General features: G+C 32.6%; 1 protein-coding gene across 1 annotated transcript; it reads right to left on the bottom strand.

Moving 5' to 3' along the window:
* Nucleotides 1-943: 943 nt before the first annotated feature.
* LOC113512983 (uncharacterized) lies at nucleotides 944-17,367 on the bottom strand. Its single transcript, XM_052893646.1, has 8 exons — nucleotides 17,056-17,367; nucleotides 12,661-12,871; nucleotides 10,423-10,779; nucleotides 9,664-9,849; nucleotides 6,529-6,650; nucleotides 4,340-4,501; nucleotides 2,352-2,522; nucleotides 944-1,652 (listed from the first exon to the last, which is right to left on the bottom strand). The coding sequence occupies exons 1-8, from the start codon at nucleotides 17,257-17,259 to the stop codon at nucleotides 1,362-1,364; spliced, it is 1,704 nt and encodes a 567-aa protein (XP_052749606.1). The 5' UTR covers nucleotides 17,260-17,367; the 3' UTR covers nucleotides 944-1,361.
* Nucleotides 17,368-17,798: the final 431 nt, after the last annotated feature.

A 17,798-nucleotide genomic window follows, 5' to 3' on the forward strand; every position in this document is an offset into this window, starting at 1 on the left:
TAGAAATATCTGAGTTATATCTTTATAGGGGACAATTTTTTTATTATATAATTGTTTTTTTATTAAACAAAATGGCTAACGGCTGAATAATGGAAAAAGATAACCGTCACTTGTGTATGTGAACAGTTCTATTATCATGCTGAAATAATAATTAATTTGTAAAATTAATTAAGATAAAAGTAAGTAAATACAGGTGATGTTTTAAGATTTTTTATTTAAATTACATTAACTTTTTTTTTTATATATTCATTTAATTTTTTTATACAACTTAGAATGGCAAACAAGCTGACGGCCCATCTGATGGAAAGTGGTAACCGCCGCCTATAGACATGAGCAGTACCATGGAAATAACAGAGTATACTGTTTTGTCCATGATACCCCCCATGCGTTGCCATTCCTGAGGACTCAGGTGTCATTCCTCTGCACCCAGTAAATTCACGCCACATCCCACCCTTCAAACCGAAACACAGACATGCAAACACAACTGCTTCACAGTTGAAACACGAAAGGGACAGAGGTAGCCAAGCAATCGACTTCTGTACAAAGTCTCCCTCTGGTTGCACTAAACATCAAATATTCTGTATTTAAACCTTAGACTATATAGATAGACTGTCTCCTGAATGCTTCTTTATTCTTTATTGTACGTAAAATAAAATGTTAAGCACAATTCATTTTAAACATGGCGAGCTAATCTCTAATAAGAGATTTCTTCCAGCAAACCTTATCTTCATCAAAACAGATAATTTTTTATCCATATGTGCATGAATAAGTTTAACACACCATATCAGCCTTCTACTGTCCACTGCTGAACGATTCTAAACCTTAAATGCATCCCCTCATTGGGGAGTTTTTCCAGTAGTTGCCACAATAATGTACATTTATTTTTCAGTATATGGGAGAAATTAAACTGTAAGGTTAAATTGAAAAATGAAAACATACAATATACTAAATTCTTAAGAATATATTTGATAGAGAAAGTAATGATTCGTAATGATGCTTATATTTTATTGATTACTTTAATCTATATCCAAGTACCTCCAAGTACAGACTTATGTTTTCGTTTTGAAAATAATAGCAAATGATCGCCATTTTAATTAATATACACATATTAATCTATAACCAATATGTATATTTATATAATATCAGAAGCTATAGTTACGAATTCCATTTTTTTTTTAAATCAATTAAATCTTGGTAATTTTTAATCTAATTACTCGTAACACTGAAAAAATGGCGCGTATTTTTTTTTATTTCAAGTATAAAAAAATGTGTCAAATTGAGACAGCCCAATTTGGCAGCTGCATGTTAACAAGTTTTTGACATACAGTGCTCTATCGATATAATTAATGATTTAAAAACAATTAGCAATATTTTTCTTTAAGAACCCTTCTTAAAATCTTCCCCGATGGGTTCTTAGGAATATTATCTAAAAATACAACTTCTTTTATTTTTTTATAAGGCGCTACTCTTTCACTAACAAAATTGATTATGTCCTGTTCGGTTGCTTTACTTCCCTCTTTAAGGACGACGAAAGCCTTTGGCCTCTCTCCTGTTTGTGGATCCGGGGCTCCTATAACAGCTGCGTCGGCGACTACTGGGTTTTCCTTGACCACGTTTTCTAATTCAGCTGGTGGTACTTGGTACCCTTTCACCTTTAAAATACAGAAACTTCATTAAAATTCAAAGCACACTCAGATAAATAACTAAATTACCTAAATAACTTTGTAGCTATGTAAACATTCGATAATTTAATTCAAATCCGATTATAGATTAGGAATAGTACCTTTCTCAATCTACGCCTTTTACATAATTTTGTTTTTAATTTAAATTTAGAAGTATGAACGTGTACGTGCCAGTAATATTTTGATAATCTTTCACCGCAATCATAGATTAAGAATACGAGTATTAAAAAAATGTTTTATATCCAAGTTAATTAAGGTTTATATAGGTACATATTAACTACACATTATTATATTTAAAAAAAAACCACTATAATTATATAAACAGGTCTAATGTGTATACCCAATAATTTCACTACAACATCGCTTCAAACCAAAACACTACTAATTTATTTATTTCACATAATTCAATACTACTTACTAGCTACTTAATTCATTTTAGATACTTTTTTTTTTTATTATTATTAACATGTAAAAATATTAGTAATTAAGAGTAACTGTTAAAAACTTAAAGAGAGCGTCTGTCAATATCTAGTATTTATGAAAATATCTGACTTATTCTTAAACATATTTAGGATAAGTATTGTTTATGGTAAAAAGACGAGTGAGACGCCATTGCAGTAAAATTTTAATTATACAAAAAAATATTATTTAAACAATCATATTTTTTACCTTTATAAGTTCTTTCAATCTATCAGCGATAGTGACCAGTCCACGGTCGTTGATGCTCACCAGGTCTCCGCTCCTATACCAGTCATTATCAACAAACACTTCTTTATTTGCCTCTGGGTTGTTTTTGTACCCTCTCATAAGATTTGGTCCTTTGATGAGTAATTCTCCTACCTGTATTGTAATAATAATTTAATCCATTTCAAATCCTAACCTATCCTATTTAATTTAATAACTACCGGTGTAACATAATCATATGTTGAACATAAGCTTCCCCCTAGGGGGGTTATACCAGTAGTTGCCATACTTGGCAGGCGAATTCGCAACCGCGATGTTTTAAGAGGGATACTGCTGCCTAACGCTCGCCCTCTCTTAGTCACCTCTTACAATACCTACAAGAAAGAAAGGGGTGGCCTATTCTACGCCAAAACCACACGAGATACTACCGGTGTTACTTACGTACAATTTAATCGAAAAAGCTGGACTAGTTTCGTTAGTTAGCTTGCGCTCGCATTGCAGCCACTCGAGTCTAAGGGTCCCGAATTGTCCGGAAACTAGTCGAGTTTTCTCGACTAAATTACAAGATAAATCAGTAGTTTTACATTAAAACATAATGTAATTTTTTTTTTTAAAAAATTCCTAATCATTCCAATTAATATGTTTAATGCAAAATTTTGTAACAATAGATGTTTGTGACTCTTTCACGCAAATACTACTAAACAAATTTGAATGAAAATTGGTTTACGAGTAGATCATACCCTAATATAGATCATATTACTCATGCACCATATTTCATTCAAATTTATTATTTATTTATTTATTTATCACTTTATTGCACCAACATAACAGGATTTGTTGAACAATTTTCAATACGTATAGTGTAGTACAAAAGGCGGTCTTATTCCTAAGCAATCTCTTCCAGACAACCTTTGGGTAGAAGGAATTAAAGCATAAATAGGTCATATATATATATATATATATATATATATATATATATATATATATGAATATCCATACAGGTGCAGAATAGAATATATTTTCTTATAATAATAATATTTATTATATGACCATGTGGTCCCGGCGTAGCAACCCCCAAAGGGGAGGCTTATGTTCAACAGTGGAAGATTAAAGGCTGATATGATGATGCCGGTGATAATTATTATACTTCCTAATTTTTTTTTTCATTACTTAGTACGTATAAATTTTAGAAGTAGGAAAATTAATGAATTAGGCCATTTCTAAATAACGTATCAAAATAAAACATCCACCAGATTTTATGTTGCACGTTAAAGGAATACAAATGTAAAAATGGCATCCAATTTTGATGCAATAGTTTTTACGTGATGCCAGAACAAAAATACAGACAGACATCTGTTGCTCTTATTGAGACCCCTCATATTATTTTTCCTTAAGAAAGAAAAGAAAGAAAGAAAGTTTATAGAATTATTAGACTCACACAGTGGCATAAATAAAAAAACTAAGCATGACGATATTAATTATAAACCAAAACAAAAAAATACGATTTAAAAAGTTTCTATCGTTTCCTCAAATAAAGCAGGTAAATATATGTGTGTGTGTGTGTGTGTGTTGCAATGTTCAGTGAAATAGTTCTATGCTCAGTATATTGCTACAAAAAGGAAAGAGTGGCCCGTTCTATGCCGGGACCACGCGGCGAACTGGTGGCCTATTTACTATTATATAACTAATCAGTATGAATAAATAAATGAAAATAAAATGGCCGTGTGGTCCCGCCATAGAATAGGCCACCCCTTCCTTTCCTGTAAGTGTCGTAAGAGCCGACTAAGGGAAGATGAGAGATCGGCAGTAGCGTCCCTATTAAAACATCTCTAAAGCCTCACTGCGGTTACCAATCCGCCTATCAAGCGTGGTAACTACAAAAAAAAACCCCCCAAAGGGGAGGCTTATGTTCATCAGTGAACAGTTAAAGGCTGGTATGATGATGACGTAAATAAAGCATTGTCTATACTGACCTCGCCGGGACCCAAGTTTTTTAAATCCCCATCAACTACTCTCAGTTGGATATTAGGCAATGCAAATCCAGATGTCTCGTATTCCTTGCTTCCTATAGGACTTATTGTGACCAAAGGCGAAGCTTCCGTCATGCCATATCCTTGTGTGAAGTGAAATTCATGCTGTAACCAAACGGAACTTATTTCAAATAATAATTATAATATCTAGATTAATACAAACGACATTGTGTATATTTTTAATCGATTTCGAAAAAGGAAGTGCTTCTAAGTTCAACTGTATATTTTTTACATATGTCCACCAATTTCTCCGCCAATTGCGGGCCAATTTCAATTTTTTTTTAGTAAAAATTGTTCACTATTGCTTTTGAAAAAAGCTAAATTTATATTAAAAAAATATAGAAAATTACTTTCAATTTAAATCAATCCTAGCTAATTTATTATAAAATTGTCAAAATCTCTAAAAATTTTTTTAATATAATTTTACTTAATAAGTTAGGTAATTACATATATCGTAGGAAATAGAGAGACCCGTATTTTATATTATTATAGTAATTCTAAGAGTAGTTCATCTTGAGGTAAGATATGAAACACAATTTAGTTTTATCGTGCTTGGCAAAATTTTTTATTCTAGATAAACTGACTGCAAGAAAAAAATATATTCAAATTTCGAACGAATATAATAATTTAATATGCAAAAAAAAATGTAAAATTCATCTAGCGCGGTGCTAGATAAATCTTACATTTTAATTTTTTCACTTTTGTCACTTCGAAAAAAAAATGTATATAAAATCTATGTAACCATACCATTTCATTTAAAAATTTTACTCTATAAAGAAGCTACATTTTTTATAGTACTTATTGATACTGATATAATAATACTAATAATTGAACAATGAATTTTTTTTTTTTTGTTTTATTGTATTGATAATTCTAGTCGTGCATAGATTCTTTTTCTAGTTTCGTCAATGTAAAGATAGTGCCGACTCTTAAATAACATAATGATTATTTGCATAGATTAAGTATAATTCTTGTTTAGTCAATATACCGTAAAAAATTTAAGCAAAACATACGAAATTCATGTGACGAAACTATTCTAAATTATATAAATTAAAAATATTTTTTATCTATATTCTATACATATATACCTTCTTCGTCACTTTAGCAGTATAAAAAAAAAAACAAAAACTCGTTTTAAATGATTAATTGCTGCATACGTTTACGTAACTTATGTTTTTGCGATTTTGAGAAAAAATCATTCTTTAGTACTTCAATTATATTTTTATATTATTTTATTTGCGAATATTGTAATAAACAATAGACAAATTAATCTATAAGTTTATGAACAATAACGAAACCACAATGGAGTCCAGTTATAACGGTTCCTATAGACTCATTCACAATGTAATTAGTCTTTTCATTGCAATATCAATATCAATTCATTCAATGTGTTATTGTTCATTGAGAATTTAAGGCAGAACTTCCCAACCAGGGGTGCGAGCCCCCCTGGGGGCGTAGAGAGATCTCAAGGGGGAGCAGTACGTTTTAATAGCGGGAAAAAATTAACTAAACCTTAAAAGAACCAACTGGTACAAAGCATGCTATTTTTAGTTTCTCATTAGTTCTCTGTTATATATATTAGTAAAACATGGTTTTTATTTGACCTTTATTTTTTTAATTAAAATAATATTAAATTGAAATAAATAAAAGTCGTTAAAAGAATGTGTATTTTTCTATAAAAACAAAATTCGAGAGGGGCATAAAAATATTATATGTAATACGGGGGAGCTCAACAAAAAAAAGGTTGGACAACTCTGATCTAAGAGATTTAAATAAAAAAATATATTTACTACACTCAAAGTTATAACGTGTTTATAGTACGATAACCACATGCACTACTATTATTTGCTTGTTCAATAAAACTTAATAGGAATATAATCAAATTTTGCTGAAATTATTACAAAAACACTGTCTTGAATAAATTAACAGCAAATCGATATATTCAATCAATAAATCAACTTTTTTACCTTAATGTCCAGTTTGTTTCGTCATTTGTTTATATTTTCACCAATCTTTATCAGATGACAATATTACCACACAAGTTGTTCTCTAATAACATCAACAACATTGAAATACACTTACCTGCCATTTTTCTTATAAAATATATTTTAATAAAGTACAATTGAATGTACCTTGACTTTACCCATAAGCTTATCTAAATCCACCCGAGATAGTGGCGCTGCTCCGGAAACCATAACACGTAATGACTCCAAATGTTTGCTCGTAGCCTGAGGATGTGAGCCAAGAAACAAAACTGAAAGAAAAAAAAAACATTGTACAAACAGGTTCAACTTTGCTCACTCTCTTCGCTTGCACATCGAATTTATTCTATAAAAAAAATATAATGAAATAATAACAAGGTTACTACAAGTCAAAGAAATGATTTGATGGGAAATTTCAATCATAATCAAATAATAACAAAGTTACTATGAGTCAAATACCTGATAAGTAAAACTCTACTCATGTACATATTGTTAATTTTCAATCATAATCAAATAATAACAAAGTTACTATGAGTCAATTATCTAATAAGTAAAACTCTACTCATGTACATATTGTTAATTTTCAATCATAATCAAATAATAACAAAGTTACTATGAGTCAATTATCTAATAAGTAAAACTCTACTCATGTACGTATTGTTAATTTTCAATCATAATCAAATAATAACAAAGTTACTATGAGTCAATTATCTGATAAGTAAAACTCTACTCATGTACATATTGTTAATTTTCATTAAAAACATAAATAATTAGTTACGACTAACTGAAATAAAACAACCTGTTTACTATGTATTATATTGCGTCTCATCATTTATTTAAACCAAGTTTTATTAAAAACTTTTATATAAATGGTGCAAAATATAGAAAAGGTTTTTACCATAAAGGTGATAAATAAGCCCGTGTGACGGTAAACGGTCGCTGTAGTCTATGAACGCTTGCAACACTAAGGGTGTCACGTGCGCATAGCCGACCCTGATACAACCTTTTTTAAGAACCCCATACTATAGCCTCTAGGGAAAACCTCGGTTTGTAACTCGGTCTATGGCAGTTTATGGTCACCACATTTCATTCGTTAGTATCCTCATAGCTTATAGCACGTCCAAAATAAAGCCTAACGCCACTCCAAATATCCCAAAATACTCATATTTATAAGCACAGGTATAATCCAAAAAAAAAACTTTTTCTTGTTTTTACACTTAAAATATAATTATGTTCCACAAAATACCAACTTCCATTGTGAGAAAACCAGTTGTTCGGATTCAAAATCTGATCTACAGGTATATACTTTCAGATAAAGAAAGAATCAAATCAGTTTATAACTGACGGAGTTATGACGTCACAGAGACAAAAAAAATACAACCGAATTAAAAATTTCCTTTTTTTTAAAGTCACGTGATAAAGTTCTTATTGACAATATATCACAATTATAGCTGTTTTAAAATATAAACTAATTAATTAATATTTTTTTTTGTTACAAACACCACTCAGCGCACTCTACGGAAATTAAATTTCCACAGCGCTGGAAAACGTCTATCCCGTGTGCAGTGAGAGCTATTGTTCCTGTGTATCATTACCAACGTCAAAGTACGAATATGAATAGAAACATTCTGATGGATTTTTTTGTTTGCATATTGCATTTATATATATACATTTGTACAGACTTACATATGCATATCTTTGAATACACATATATGACTTAATTGGATTTATATATATATATATATATATATATATATATATATATATATATAGTATATGTATTTATGTAATATTTTATTATGTATCTTAATATTTTATTTAACTGTATATTTGTTTATGTATACTAAATATTAATAGTTGTAGCACTTCAGCTGCCCGCTAGCAACATGTTTTCTAACTGCATTGGGTTGACTAGAAGAGATCTCTGTCAGAGATAAGTCCACCCTTGCTCACAATATTTATAAATGCATTAACATTGTAAATTACATTACGTTGACAGAGATCTCTTCCAGTCAACCCGATACAGTTGGAAAGCATGTAGTTATCGGGCAGCTGAAGTGCAACAGCTAATAATACAAACAACTACGAGTATTAATACTTCGAATATTCCAGGTATTTCTATTTAAACTCTCAATACTCACGAAACTTAAATATAAATTTAAAATTTCTTATTCTTTGCACGCAACGTTTTTTACCTAAGTAATAAATATTTTCTTTATAGAATACATTTTTTTTAGATTGAATTTAAATAAATAATAAACTGTTAGTACTTCGCATGTCAAAATTTTGCCTAAATAGTCTGAACAGATGAAATGAGCCTACTTAAACTCTGGCAAAATATCGATTCGAAACTCAGAGTTTTTGGTATTTAGAAATAGTTTTATAGATTTGTATAACATATACGACAAATAAATAAACACAGCTAAGTAAAAGAAACTAAAGTTACTTCCTACTTGCGTTTTCTATTCCCATCTAAACCTATGGCGTTTTACAATACTTTTTGTGTATACAAGATTTCATAAGTTGTTTGAGGTGATGCCTACAGCCACCTTTTATCATGGCATCGCTCGCCATCGACAGAGAATTCATCCTCACACGCTTGAACCTAAATGGTCACGTACAGTGCGGTTTCAGAGGAATTTTCTCCCACGAACGCTCAGGCTGGGGGGAAGAGTTTGATAGTAATGGAGAGGTTAGGCCCCATTGCTATCAATATATCCTATCAGGTCGACCTCCACGCGGTTCCCCCTGGAAACCGTCGTGATTAATTTATCGTTGAATTCGTCACGATGGGCTAACTGACCTGCTTTCATCCTCATCTGTCATCCCTTACTGGTGCCCCGCCAGTGTATACCGATAGCGCGGGTGGGGTTACCATTCCATTATCATTCATTAAATAGTAACGCTCAAGCTGTGGAATGGGCTTCCTGCCAAGGTTTTCTCTAGAGACTACAGTATGGAGTTCTTCAAAAAGGGTAGGTATACTAATATTTCTTCAAGATCAGCCACGCACACGCTACACCCATGGTGGTGCAGGCGTCCATAGGCTGCAATAACCATTTACGATCAGACGGGATATATGCTTGTTTGATATATGACCTTTGTGGTATAAAAAAAAATTGGAAAATGTAATTTCAACAAAGCCTATGTAAAACTGATTCTATAGATAGTACATGCGTACAAGGAGCCAATGATAAATAACCTCAAATTCGCCAATGAAATATGGTCTGTCTTATTCTGCAAATTTTGCTCAAACCTAAAGTTTAAATAAATAAAATTAATTACCCATAGGCGGAGCCAAATAAAGATTGTTAATTTTGTACTCTAGTAATGAATGAAGAAATGTATCCGGCTGAAATTTAGGCAACGTGACAAGCTTCAGACCAGCTGTGAGACTTTGTAGCATTACATAAGATAAGCCGTATACGTGGAATATTGGCAACACAGCCAATACGGAATCTTGGTTGGTCTCTGAAAATCAATGCAATACTTATATTTATATTTATAAAATTGTAATTCTAACTGATTATCAACAGACAACCTAAATTATTAAGACTAGAAAACTAAAATTAGGAACATAGGTTTATTTTTAATGTAATCATTCACTAAAATTTTTTTTTAATTTAATTTAATTTAAAGGGCAATACAAGACCATGCATGAAAAGCCGCAGGCTCTAGTTTTGTTTATTTATAATGTTTAGGTTAAAAATTAAATTATTGGCATCACTTTTAAGTTGCGTTCTACCATTTTTTCCAAAGAAATTTCGATCGAAACTTGACAATAAAATGTAATCCTCTCAAATTAATACGACGCATTTAACTTTCAAGATAGTACCATAAAAAATGTTTGTCAATTTTCTAATTATGTTTATGTAATGTGAAATAGTTTAGTTTCTGTTAAAACACTTCTTCAAAAGATGCTAATTACTTTTATTTCCAACTGAATAAGTAATAGAAGATTCTTATCTCCTCTAGACTGGTGCGTTGTCTGTCCATCAGTGTCGAGTTTTATCTCAAAGTGCAAGTGCATACCTTTCCACTTACCTGTTGTAAACGAGTACATTCTCATGTCAGTAGTTTGTTGTTGTAAATTTGCTACAAGGCATTTATTAGTTAGCTCCACTCCTTTAGGAAGTCCAGTCGTTCCACTGGAATATGGTAGAAATGCTACATCGTTGACGTTTCTCTTTACTTGTTTCAAAACGTTTAAATCAACATGATTATCTTCAACAAGCTCTTTATATGAAACTGTGCCGTCAGGTAAATCTTGATTTGTATTCACAGCTATTACGGGAATATTCACTTTTGCTAATTCTAAAGCTTTATTCACTACAGTAACCAGTTCTGGAAGTGTTACTATTAATTTTGCTTCAGACAACTGTATCTGTCGTTGTACTTCATCTGTAAATAAAGAGTAGTTTAATAATTATTGTGTTGCATTGAAATAATAGCCTTAATAAAATAAAAGCTTCATAATATACACATACAATCTATTGCCCGCGACTTCGTTCCTTTGACCAGAACATGTCCACTGATTGGCATAAAAATTAGCCTACATCATATAGTTTAGTCATGTATATCAAATTTCATAATGGTCGCTACTTTGACATTTATAATATTGATAAGGGAACTTTAATGCACTCTTAAATACAGTAACAATGTTTAATTAGACATAATGTGCGCGATAGTGAATTTATTTGTATAAATCTTTTTTTTTATACAACTTAGAATGGCAAACAAGCTGACGGCCCACCTGATAGAAAGTGGTAACCGTCGCCTATAGACATGAGCAGTACCATGGACATAACAGAGTATACTGTTTCGCCCATGATACCCCCCATGCGTTGCCATTCCTAAGGACTCAGGTGTTATTCCTCTGTACCTAGTAAATTCACGCAAAGTAATTCACCTATGTTCACTTGTAAGACCTTTCTAATTCAATATATATATTCAATATTGAACAAGAAAGTATTGAAAACAAGCATTTTATTAGCAATTACAAGAACTGCAACTCATCGAATATGAACGTAAAAATATGGCCATGAAGACTATGGGCTAAGTAACAACTCCCCCTTCCAGTAGGTGAACTATCAAATTCTCATTTCAATTTCTCAGAATTCATTTACCATGGCATTACTTTACCAATTCAACCCCCTTCTGGGAACAGTTCTATAAGCCTCTCATCAATTCTATTTAGTAGTGGGCATTATGAATGAAGATTGTGATTTATAACGTGCAATTTTCCAACTTCACTATTGTAGACTTTGAATTACCAACAAGAACTACCAAGGGTACCAATTAAGTTCCATCCAAATGGATCCAGTACTTTAAATAAGTTAATTCAATTTCCTCGTTTTATGCTACAAAACTTATTGCAACTTACTAAAACTTTCTTAGATGCTGTTCCCTCTTACATTAAAATAATGAGCTTGCAATTTATTAACACATTTAAAATAGATGGTAAATTTAAATATAGAATGAAGCAATAAATTAAATAGAGTAATTAAATACTAAATACAGTTAAAACCAATTTGAGTATAGTGTGTGTGTGTGCGTGTGCGTGTGCGTGCATGTGCGTGTGCGTGCGTGTGCTGCGTGAGTTAGTGCGTGTGTGCGTGGCTTTAATACTAAAGCGCCACTCTATGTTATATCTTCGTCTCTATATGTAAAACTAAAATTTCATATGTAAATTACAACAAAGTTATTATTCTAAGAAGTAGTATAAATTAATTTATAATAGCATTATGTTACAAATACTTAGCTCTTTGTTTCGTAACTTAAGTTTTACCAAACTATCAAATTATAATTTTCATGTTAGAAGAAAGATTAAGGTATTAAATCTTAGAATCTACTCTATGTGTAAATGAAGGAAGACTTTTTATAAAATTAAGGATGGTGAAAATAATTCGAAAAAGATTAATTTTTAAATTGATCCGAACTGAAGTCTGATAAATTGATTGCAAAAGTCGAAAACTAAAAAAACATCGATTTCTCATAATAAATTTTTTTCGAGTACGTATTTTTAATAAATTATTTAAATGCAATTATAGAAAACAAAACCGAATACTACTACATGTCAATATAAGTATATCGATCACCCTTCACTGGTGCTCCGCCAGCGTATCCCGTTAGCGCAGGCGGAGTTACCATACCATTTTCATCCATCAAAAAAAAACATCGTCCATTTACTTGAACACCATTTTGTGTATTAGAAAAAAAATGTAATGGATACATGGTACCTAAGGACTAAAATATTAAGAACTTATAATAGAAAATACTTACAAGCAGTGTATATGGGATTTAGTGTAGTGACGATTCCCCCAGCATTTAATATACCGAATACCACAGTTGGGTACTCTGGTATATTTGGCAGTAAGACAGCGACAGTATCTCCATCTTGTATATTGAATTTTCTTCTAAGGTTAGCACCTAATGTTTGACTCTGTTTATATATTTGCTCGAACGTGTAATGCCTTTTCGTTATAGCACATATCTGTAATTTTATATATTAAATTAAAAAATAATCTTTAGGTATATATGTAGATGTTGGTATATCAACTTTAGTAGTAATAATGTACCTAATTAATGTTTTTTTTTTTTACACAATTATATAACTTAGAATGGCAAACAAGCTGACGGTCCACCTGATGGAAAGTGGTAACCGTCGCCATGACGTAGACATGAGCAGTACCATGGACATAACTGAGTATACTGTTTCGCTCATGATACCCCCCATGCGTTGCCATTCCTGAGGAATTTATAATAAAAAAATTTATCTAGCTATCTACCTTTTGACGGTCGCAGATTCGAGGCTCTTTCTATATCCCTTTGTTCTCATTTTGTTATTTTTAACCCCCGACGCAAAAAAGTAGTGTATTAGTAGTCATGAATTTGACATTTGTAGGTGTCTGTATCTGCGTATCATAGCTCCTAAACGTATGGACCGATTATGATGTGGGTAGTTTTGATTCAAAGTTGAACTGATCGAAGTTGTTCTTAGCTACAATTTATGATAATCTGTCTTGGCATTTCAAGGTGTTTTTTATTTATTTATAATTTTATTTATTTGTTGCTTTCGTTGTACAAAAACCCAATAATAATCTTTCCTTATCTTTGGCATGAGGACTATCACCTTTTCTAGGCCTATAGTTTTATGGTGCGATTAATTTTCTTATCACTATGTTTATCTATACGTATATATGTTGCAGTCAAAACTCTTGACCAGTCAAAAGTACTTTTGACCGTATGCTTTAGTTAACAATACTTTTGACTAAAATAACAGTTAAAAGTACCTAACCTAACCTAACCGCAAATTTGCGGGGGAAAGGGATTGTTAGTAATGGAGACTGAGAATCCCATTGCTAGCAATATACCCAACCAGGTCGACCACCTCGCGGTTCCCTCTGTAAACTATCATGGTTAATTCCTAATGAATTCATCATGATGGGCTAACAGGCCTGTTTTCATTCTCATTTATCACCCTTCACTGGTGCTCCGCAAGCGTATCCCGTTAGCGCAGGCGGGGTTACCAATCCATGTTCATCCAACAAAAAAAAAGTACTTTTGACTAGTTAAAAGTTTTGACAGCAACATTTATACATATGACTATATGTTGTGTACACGTTTGAAAATTGAAAAAAATATATGCACATATAACAATATTTTTAGATTTTTGCCAGTATGTATGTACGTTTGTTTCGGCATCACACTAAAATTGCTGCAGCAAATTGGATGCGATTTTCACAGTAGTATTTCTGATGGGCTAAATTAAAAACTTGTGTATTTTTTATCTTCTTGCGCTATTTAGAAATGGTCTAAATCATTGAGTTTCATATTCCAAAATCTACATGTAAAAAGGCGCGTGCAAAAAACTAGATTTTTATATACAAACTGTAGCATAGGTGTGTTTACGCGTGTACCTTTATTTTTTAGGGTTCCGTACCAAAAAGATGCAAAGGAACCTTTATGATGTGGTTTTGTCTGTCAATCCATCTATCTGTCTGTCTGTGTTATATCTCGGCAACTATTAACGCTATCGACTTGAAATTTAGAATAGTTTTATATATAATTAATAATGGAATTGAATGAATAATGGAATTAATTAAAAAAATATTTTTATTTTCTTAGCGAGCACGTCTAAAATGAATACTCAAACTTTCAAATATTTTTATTAGTAGTCTAATTAGACTGAAAGACGATGTAGTGACAAAAATCGAAAAAGGAATGTTGCGTTGGTTTGGTCATTTGGAGAGGATGGATGAAAGAAGAATTACGAGAGAGATTTATCGAGCAAAAAGGGAGATGTCGGTAGGGGCCGCCCTAGATGGACGTATGTTGACCAAATAGGCGACGTGCTGAAGAAGGGCCAAATTAAAAGTACCCGCAACCGGCGAGCATGTATGAAAAGATTGATGAATGTGGAAGAAGCGAAAGAGGTTTGTTTGAATCGAAGCATTTGACGTTCCATTGTTTCTGCCTACCCTAATGGGAGACAGGCGTGACAGATATGTATGTATGTTTGTAGTCTAGTTATTAGTTTTTTTAGTAGTATTAACCTACTAGTCCAAGTAGAATATATATAAAAAGGCTTCATTTGTATATTTTAAAACTGATTTTTATTTATTTTTATGCTTCATATTTTTTTTTATTATTATTATTTAAAACGTAACATCACAGAATATTATACTTTACTGGTATTAATATTTATCTTTATAATGCATTGAATCATTAATCAATTATAGCATATAATAAAGGTATTATCTTTTTAATTTAAGCTTATTTTATGATTACGAACCTATTTATCATAACTATTTATAATTGCAGGTTTTTTTTACTCGTGTATTGAATGATTTATGTATTCATCATCATCATCATCACATCGCCCTTTAACTGTGCACTGGTCTATAGACGACGGTCACCGCTTTCCATCAGATGGGCCGCCAGCTTGTTTGCCATTCTAAGTTGTACAAAAAAAAACATAATAAAACAATGCAAATAATAATACATTAATTACCTAACATTTACATGCCTTGGAATTATTAATAGGTAAATCTACATGCCCCTTCCGCCCCCCTAGAAACCATCATGCTGTCACCAGAGGGAGACTTTGTACAAAAGTCGATTGCTTGGGTGCCTCTGTCCCATTCGTGTTCCAATCGTGAAGCAGTTGTGTTTGCATGGATATAGCGTGAATTTACTGGGTACAGAGGAATAACACCTGAGTCCTCAGAAATGGCAACGCATGGGGGGTATCATGGGCGAAACAGTATACTCTGTTATGTCCATGGCACTGCTCATGTCTATAGGCAACGGTTACCACTTTCCATCAGGTGAGCCGTCAGCTTGTTTGCCATTCTAAGTAGTTAAAAAAAATGCTGAAATCCAGATGTATTCATCACGATGGGCTAACTGACCTGCCTTTTCATCCTCGCCTATTAGACAGTGCCCCGTCAGCGTATACCGATAACGCAGACGGGGTTATCGTTCCATTATCATCTATTAAAAAAAAACACGGATAAACGTTGTTTTAATATATGATAATATCTGCGACTGTACTTTGTATCTACCTTCGCATTGACCTCAGCTATGTACTCTACAAACGTAAATAATACATTACGTTATGCATATTGCATGCCGTCTGGTCCAGGCATAGAATGGTCCACACCTTCCTTTCCGGGGGAATGGAATTGTTAGTAATGGTGTCTAATGAACCCATTGCTAGTAATACAGGGTGTAATATCAGGTCGACCTCCACGCGGTTCCCTTTGGACACCATCGTGAACAATTCTTGTTGAATTCGTCGCGATGGGCTAACTAACCTGCTTAGGGGGGAAAGGGATTGTTAGTAATGGAGACTGAGAATCCCATTGCTAGCAATATACCCAACCAGGTCGACCTCCGCTCGGTTCTCCCTGGAAACTATCATGGTTAATTCCTGATGAATTAATACCGAATAGATGATAATGGAATGGCAACCCCGCCTGCGCTATCGGTATACACTGGCGAGGCACCAGTGAGGGATGATAGATGAGGATGAAAAGGCAGGTCAGTTAACTAAACGTGATGAACACACCTGGAATTCAGCACGATTGTTTCCAGGGGGGACCTGGAATGCTTCTGCCCATCCTCGAACATTAAGTCCCTTTAGTCGCCTTTAACGTCACCCACGGGAAAGGAAGGTGTTTTTTTTAATGGGTGATAATGGAATGGTACTCCGCCTGCACTATTGGTATACGCTGGCGGGGTACCAGTGAAGGATGATAGATGAGGATGAAACAGGTCAGTTAGCCCATCATGATGAATTCATCAGGAATTAACCATGATAATTTCCAGGTAGAACCGCGAGGAGGTCGACCTGGTTGGGTATATTGCTAGCAATGGGATTCTCAGTCTCCATTACTAACAATCCCTTTCCCCCCTCTCAATATGGTTGTCTATTTTTGTATATTTATTACAATATGAGATCCTTATCTCTTCGTCAACTGTAAACCGATTTGGAATATTCTTTTTTTTTAATCTAAAAGGATATACTTACAGATTGGTCCCAAACAAACTTTATCAAAATCGATTCAGTTTTTAAATCGAAATAATTGGTTTTGTCACAATTACAATCGATTTTTTTTTTGTAAGACCATCTTTAGTTATATTAACATTTATTTTAATAAATTATTTAATTACCGTCGCCGTCTTAGTGGGGTGTTTATCCAAAACTTGCCAAACATATTCCGCCAGCGTCGTCTCGGGAATAACTACATCCTTGTAGGGAGAATTCACTGTTTTATCATCATTCCACACATGAATCTTCCTCGCTACCACACTAAACACACTATTATTTATTTTGGCAAACGCATTTGTTACACGGAACCCTTGTTTTATAGACATGTTTGAAGCCACAAACACAACGTTGTTCAATACACAATACTTGAAACTATCTGTCTTGCTTATGACATGTAAAATCCGCTATGTACATTGGCATATGCCGGCACATTATCATAGCACGTTAATAAAGATAAAAAATACATAATTAACACATATATACATATATACATTTTTTTTTTTGTTGTTGTGGATAATTTTACGTAATATTTAAACTGATAATGAGATATGAAATAATATTAGGTAAGAACAAATGTATTGTGTACACATAAATAGGGTTCCGTGGATAATCATGTTTGAAAACAGTATATATATTTTTTTTATAACTTAAAATGGCAAACAAGCTAATGGGTCACTTAATGGGAAGTAGTAATTGCCGCCTATAAACAGATATACACCCCCCTCCCTCTAAACAAAGTATAATAATATCAAATCTATTCATAGAAAATTTTCTGGCTTACGGCCACAACAGAATATCAGTGTTTTGTTTTTTTTTTTTTATTCATTAGTACAAATATGTGTACATGGCGCACTTAATGCTAAAA

Source organism: Galleria mellonella, unplaced genomic scaffold (assembly GCF_026898425.1).
Source record: "Galleria mellonella isolate WM207_F2 unplaced genomic scaffold, CSIRO_AGI_GalMel_v1 utg182, whole genome shotgun sequence".
Lineage (NCBI taxonomy): Eukaryota > Metazoa > Arthropoda > Insecta > Lepidoptera > Pyralidae > Galleria > Galleria mellonella.

Excerpts from the sequence above, each read along its gene's own strand:
- LOC113512983 (XM_052893646.1), bottom strand. The coding sequence starts at position 17,259 with ATGTCTATAAAACAAGGGTTCCGTGTAACAAATGCGTTTGCCAAAATA. Across the intron at positions 6,651-9,663 it reads TTATTTGGCTCCGCCTATGG|TTTTGTTTCTTGGCTCACAT; the intron begins GTAATTAATTTT and ends TTTTTCTTTCAG. Across the intron at positions 2,523-4,339 it reads AAAACTTGGGTCCCGGCGAG|GTAGGAGAATTACTCATCAA; the intron begins GTCAGTATAGAC and ends ATTACAATACAG.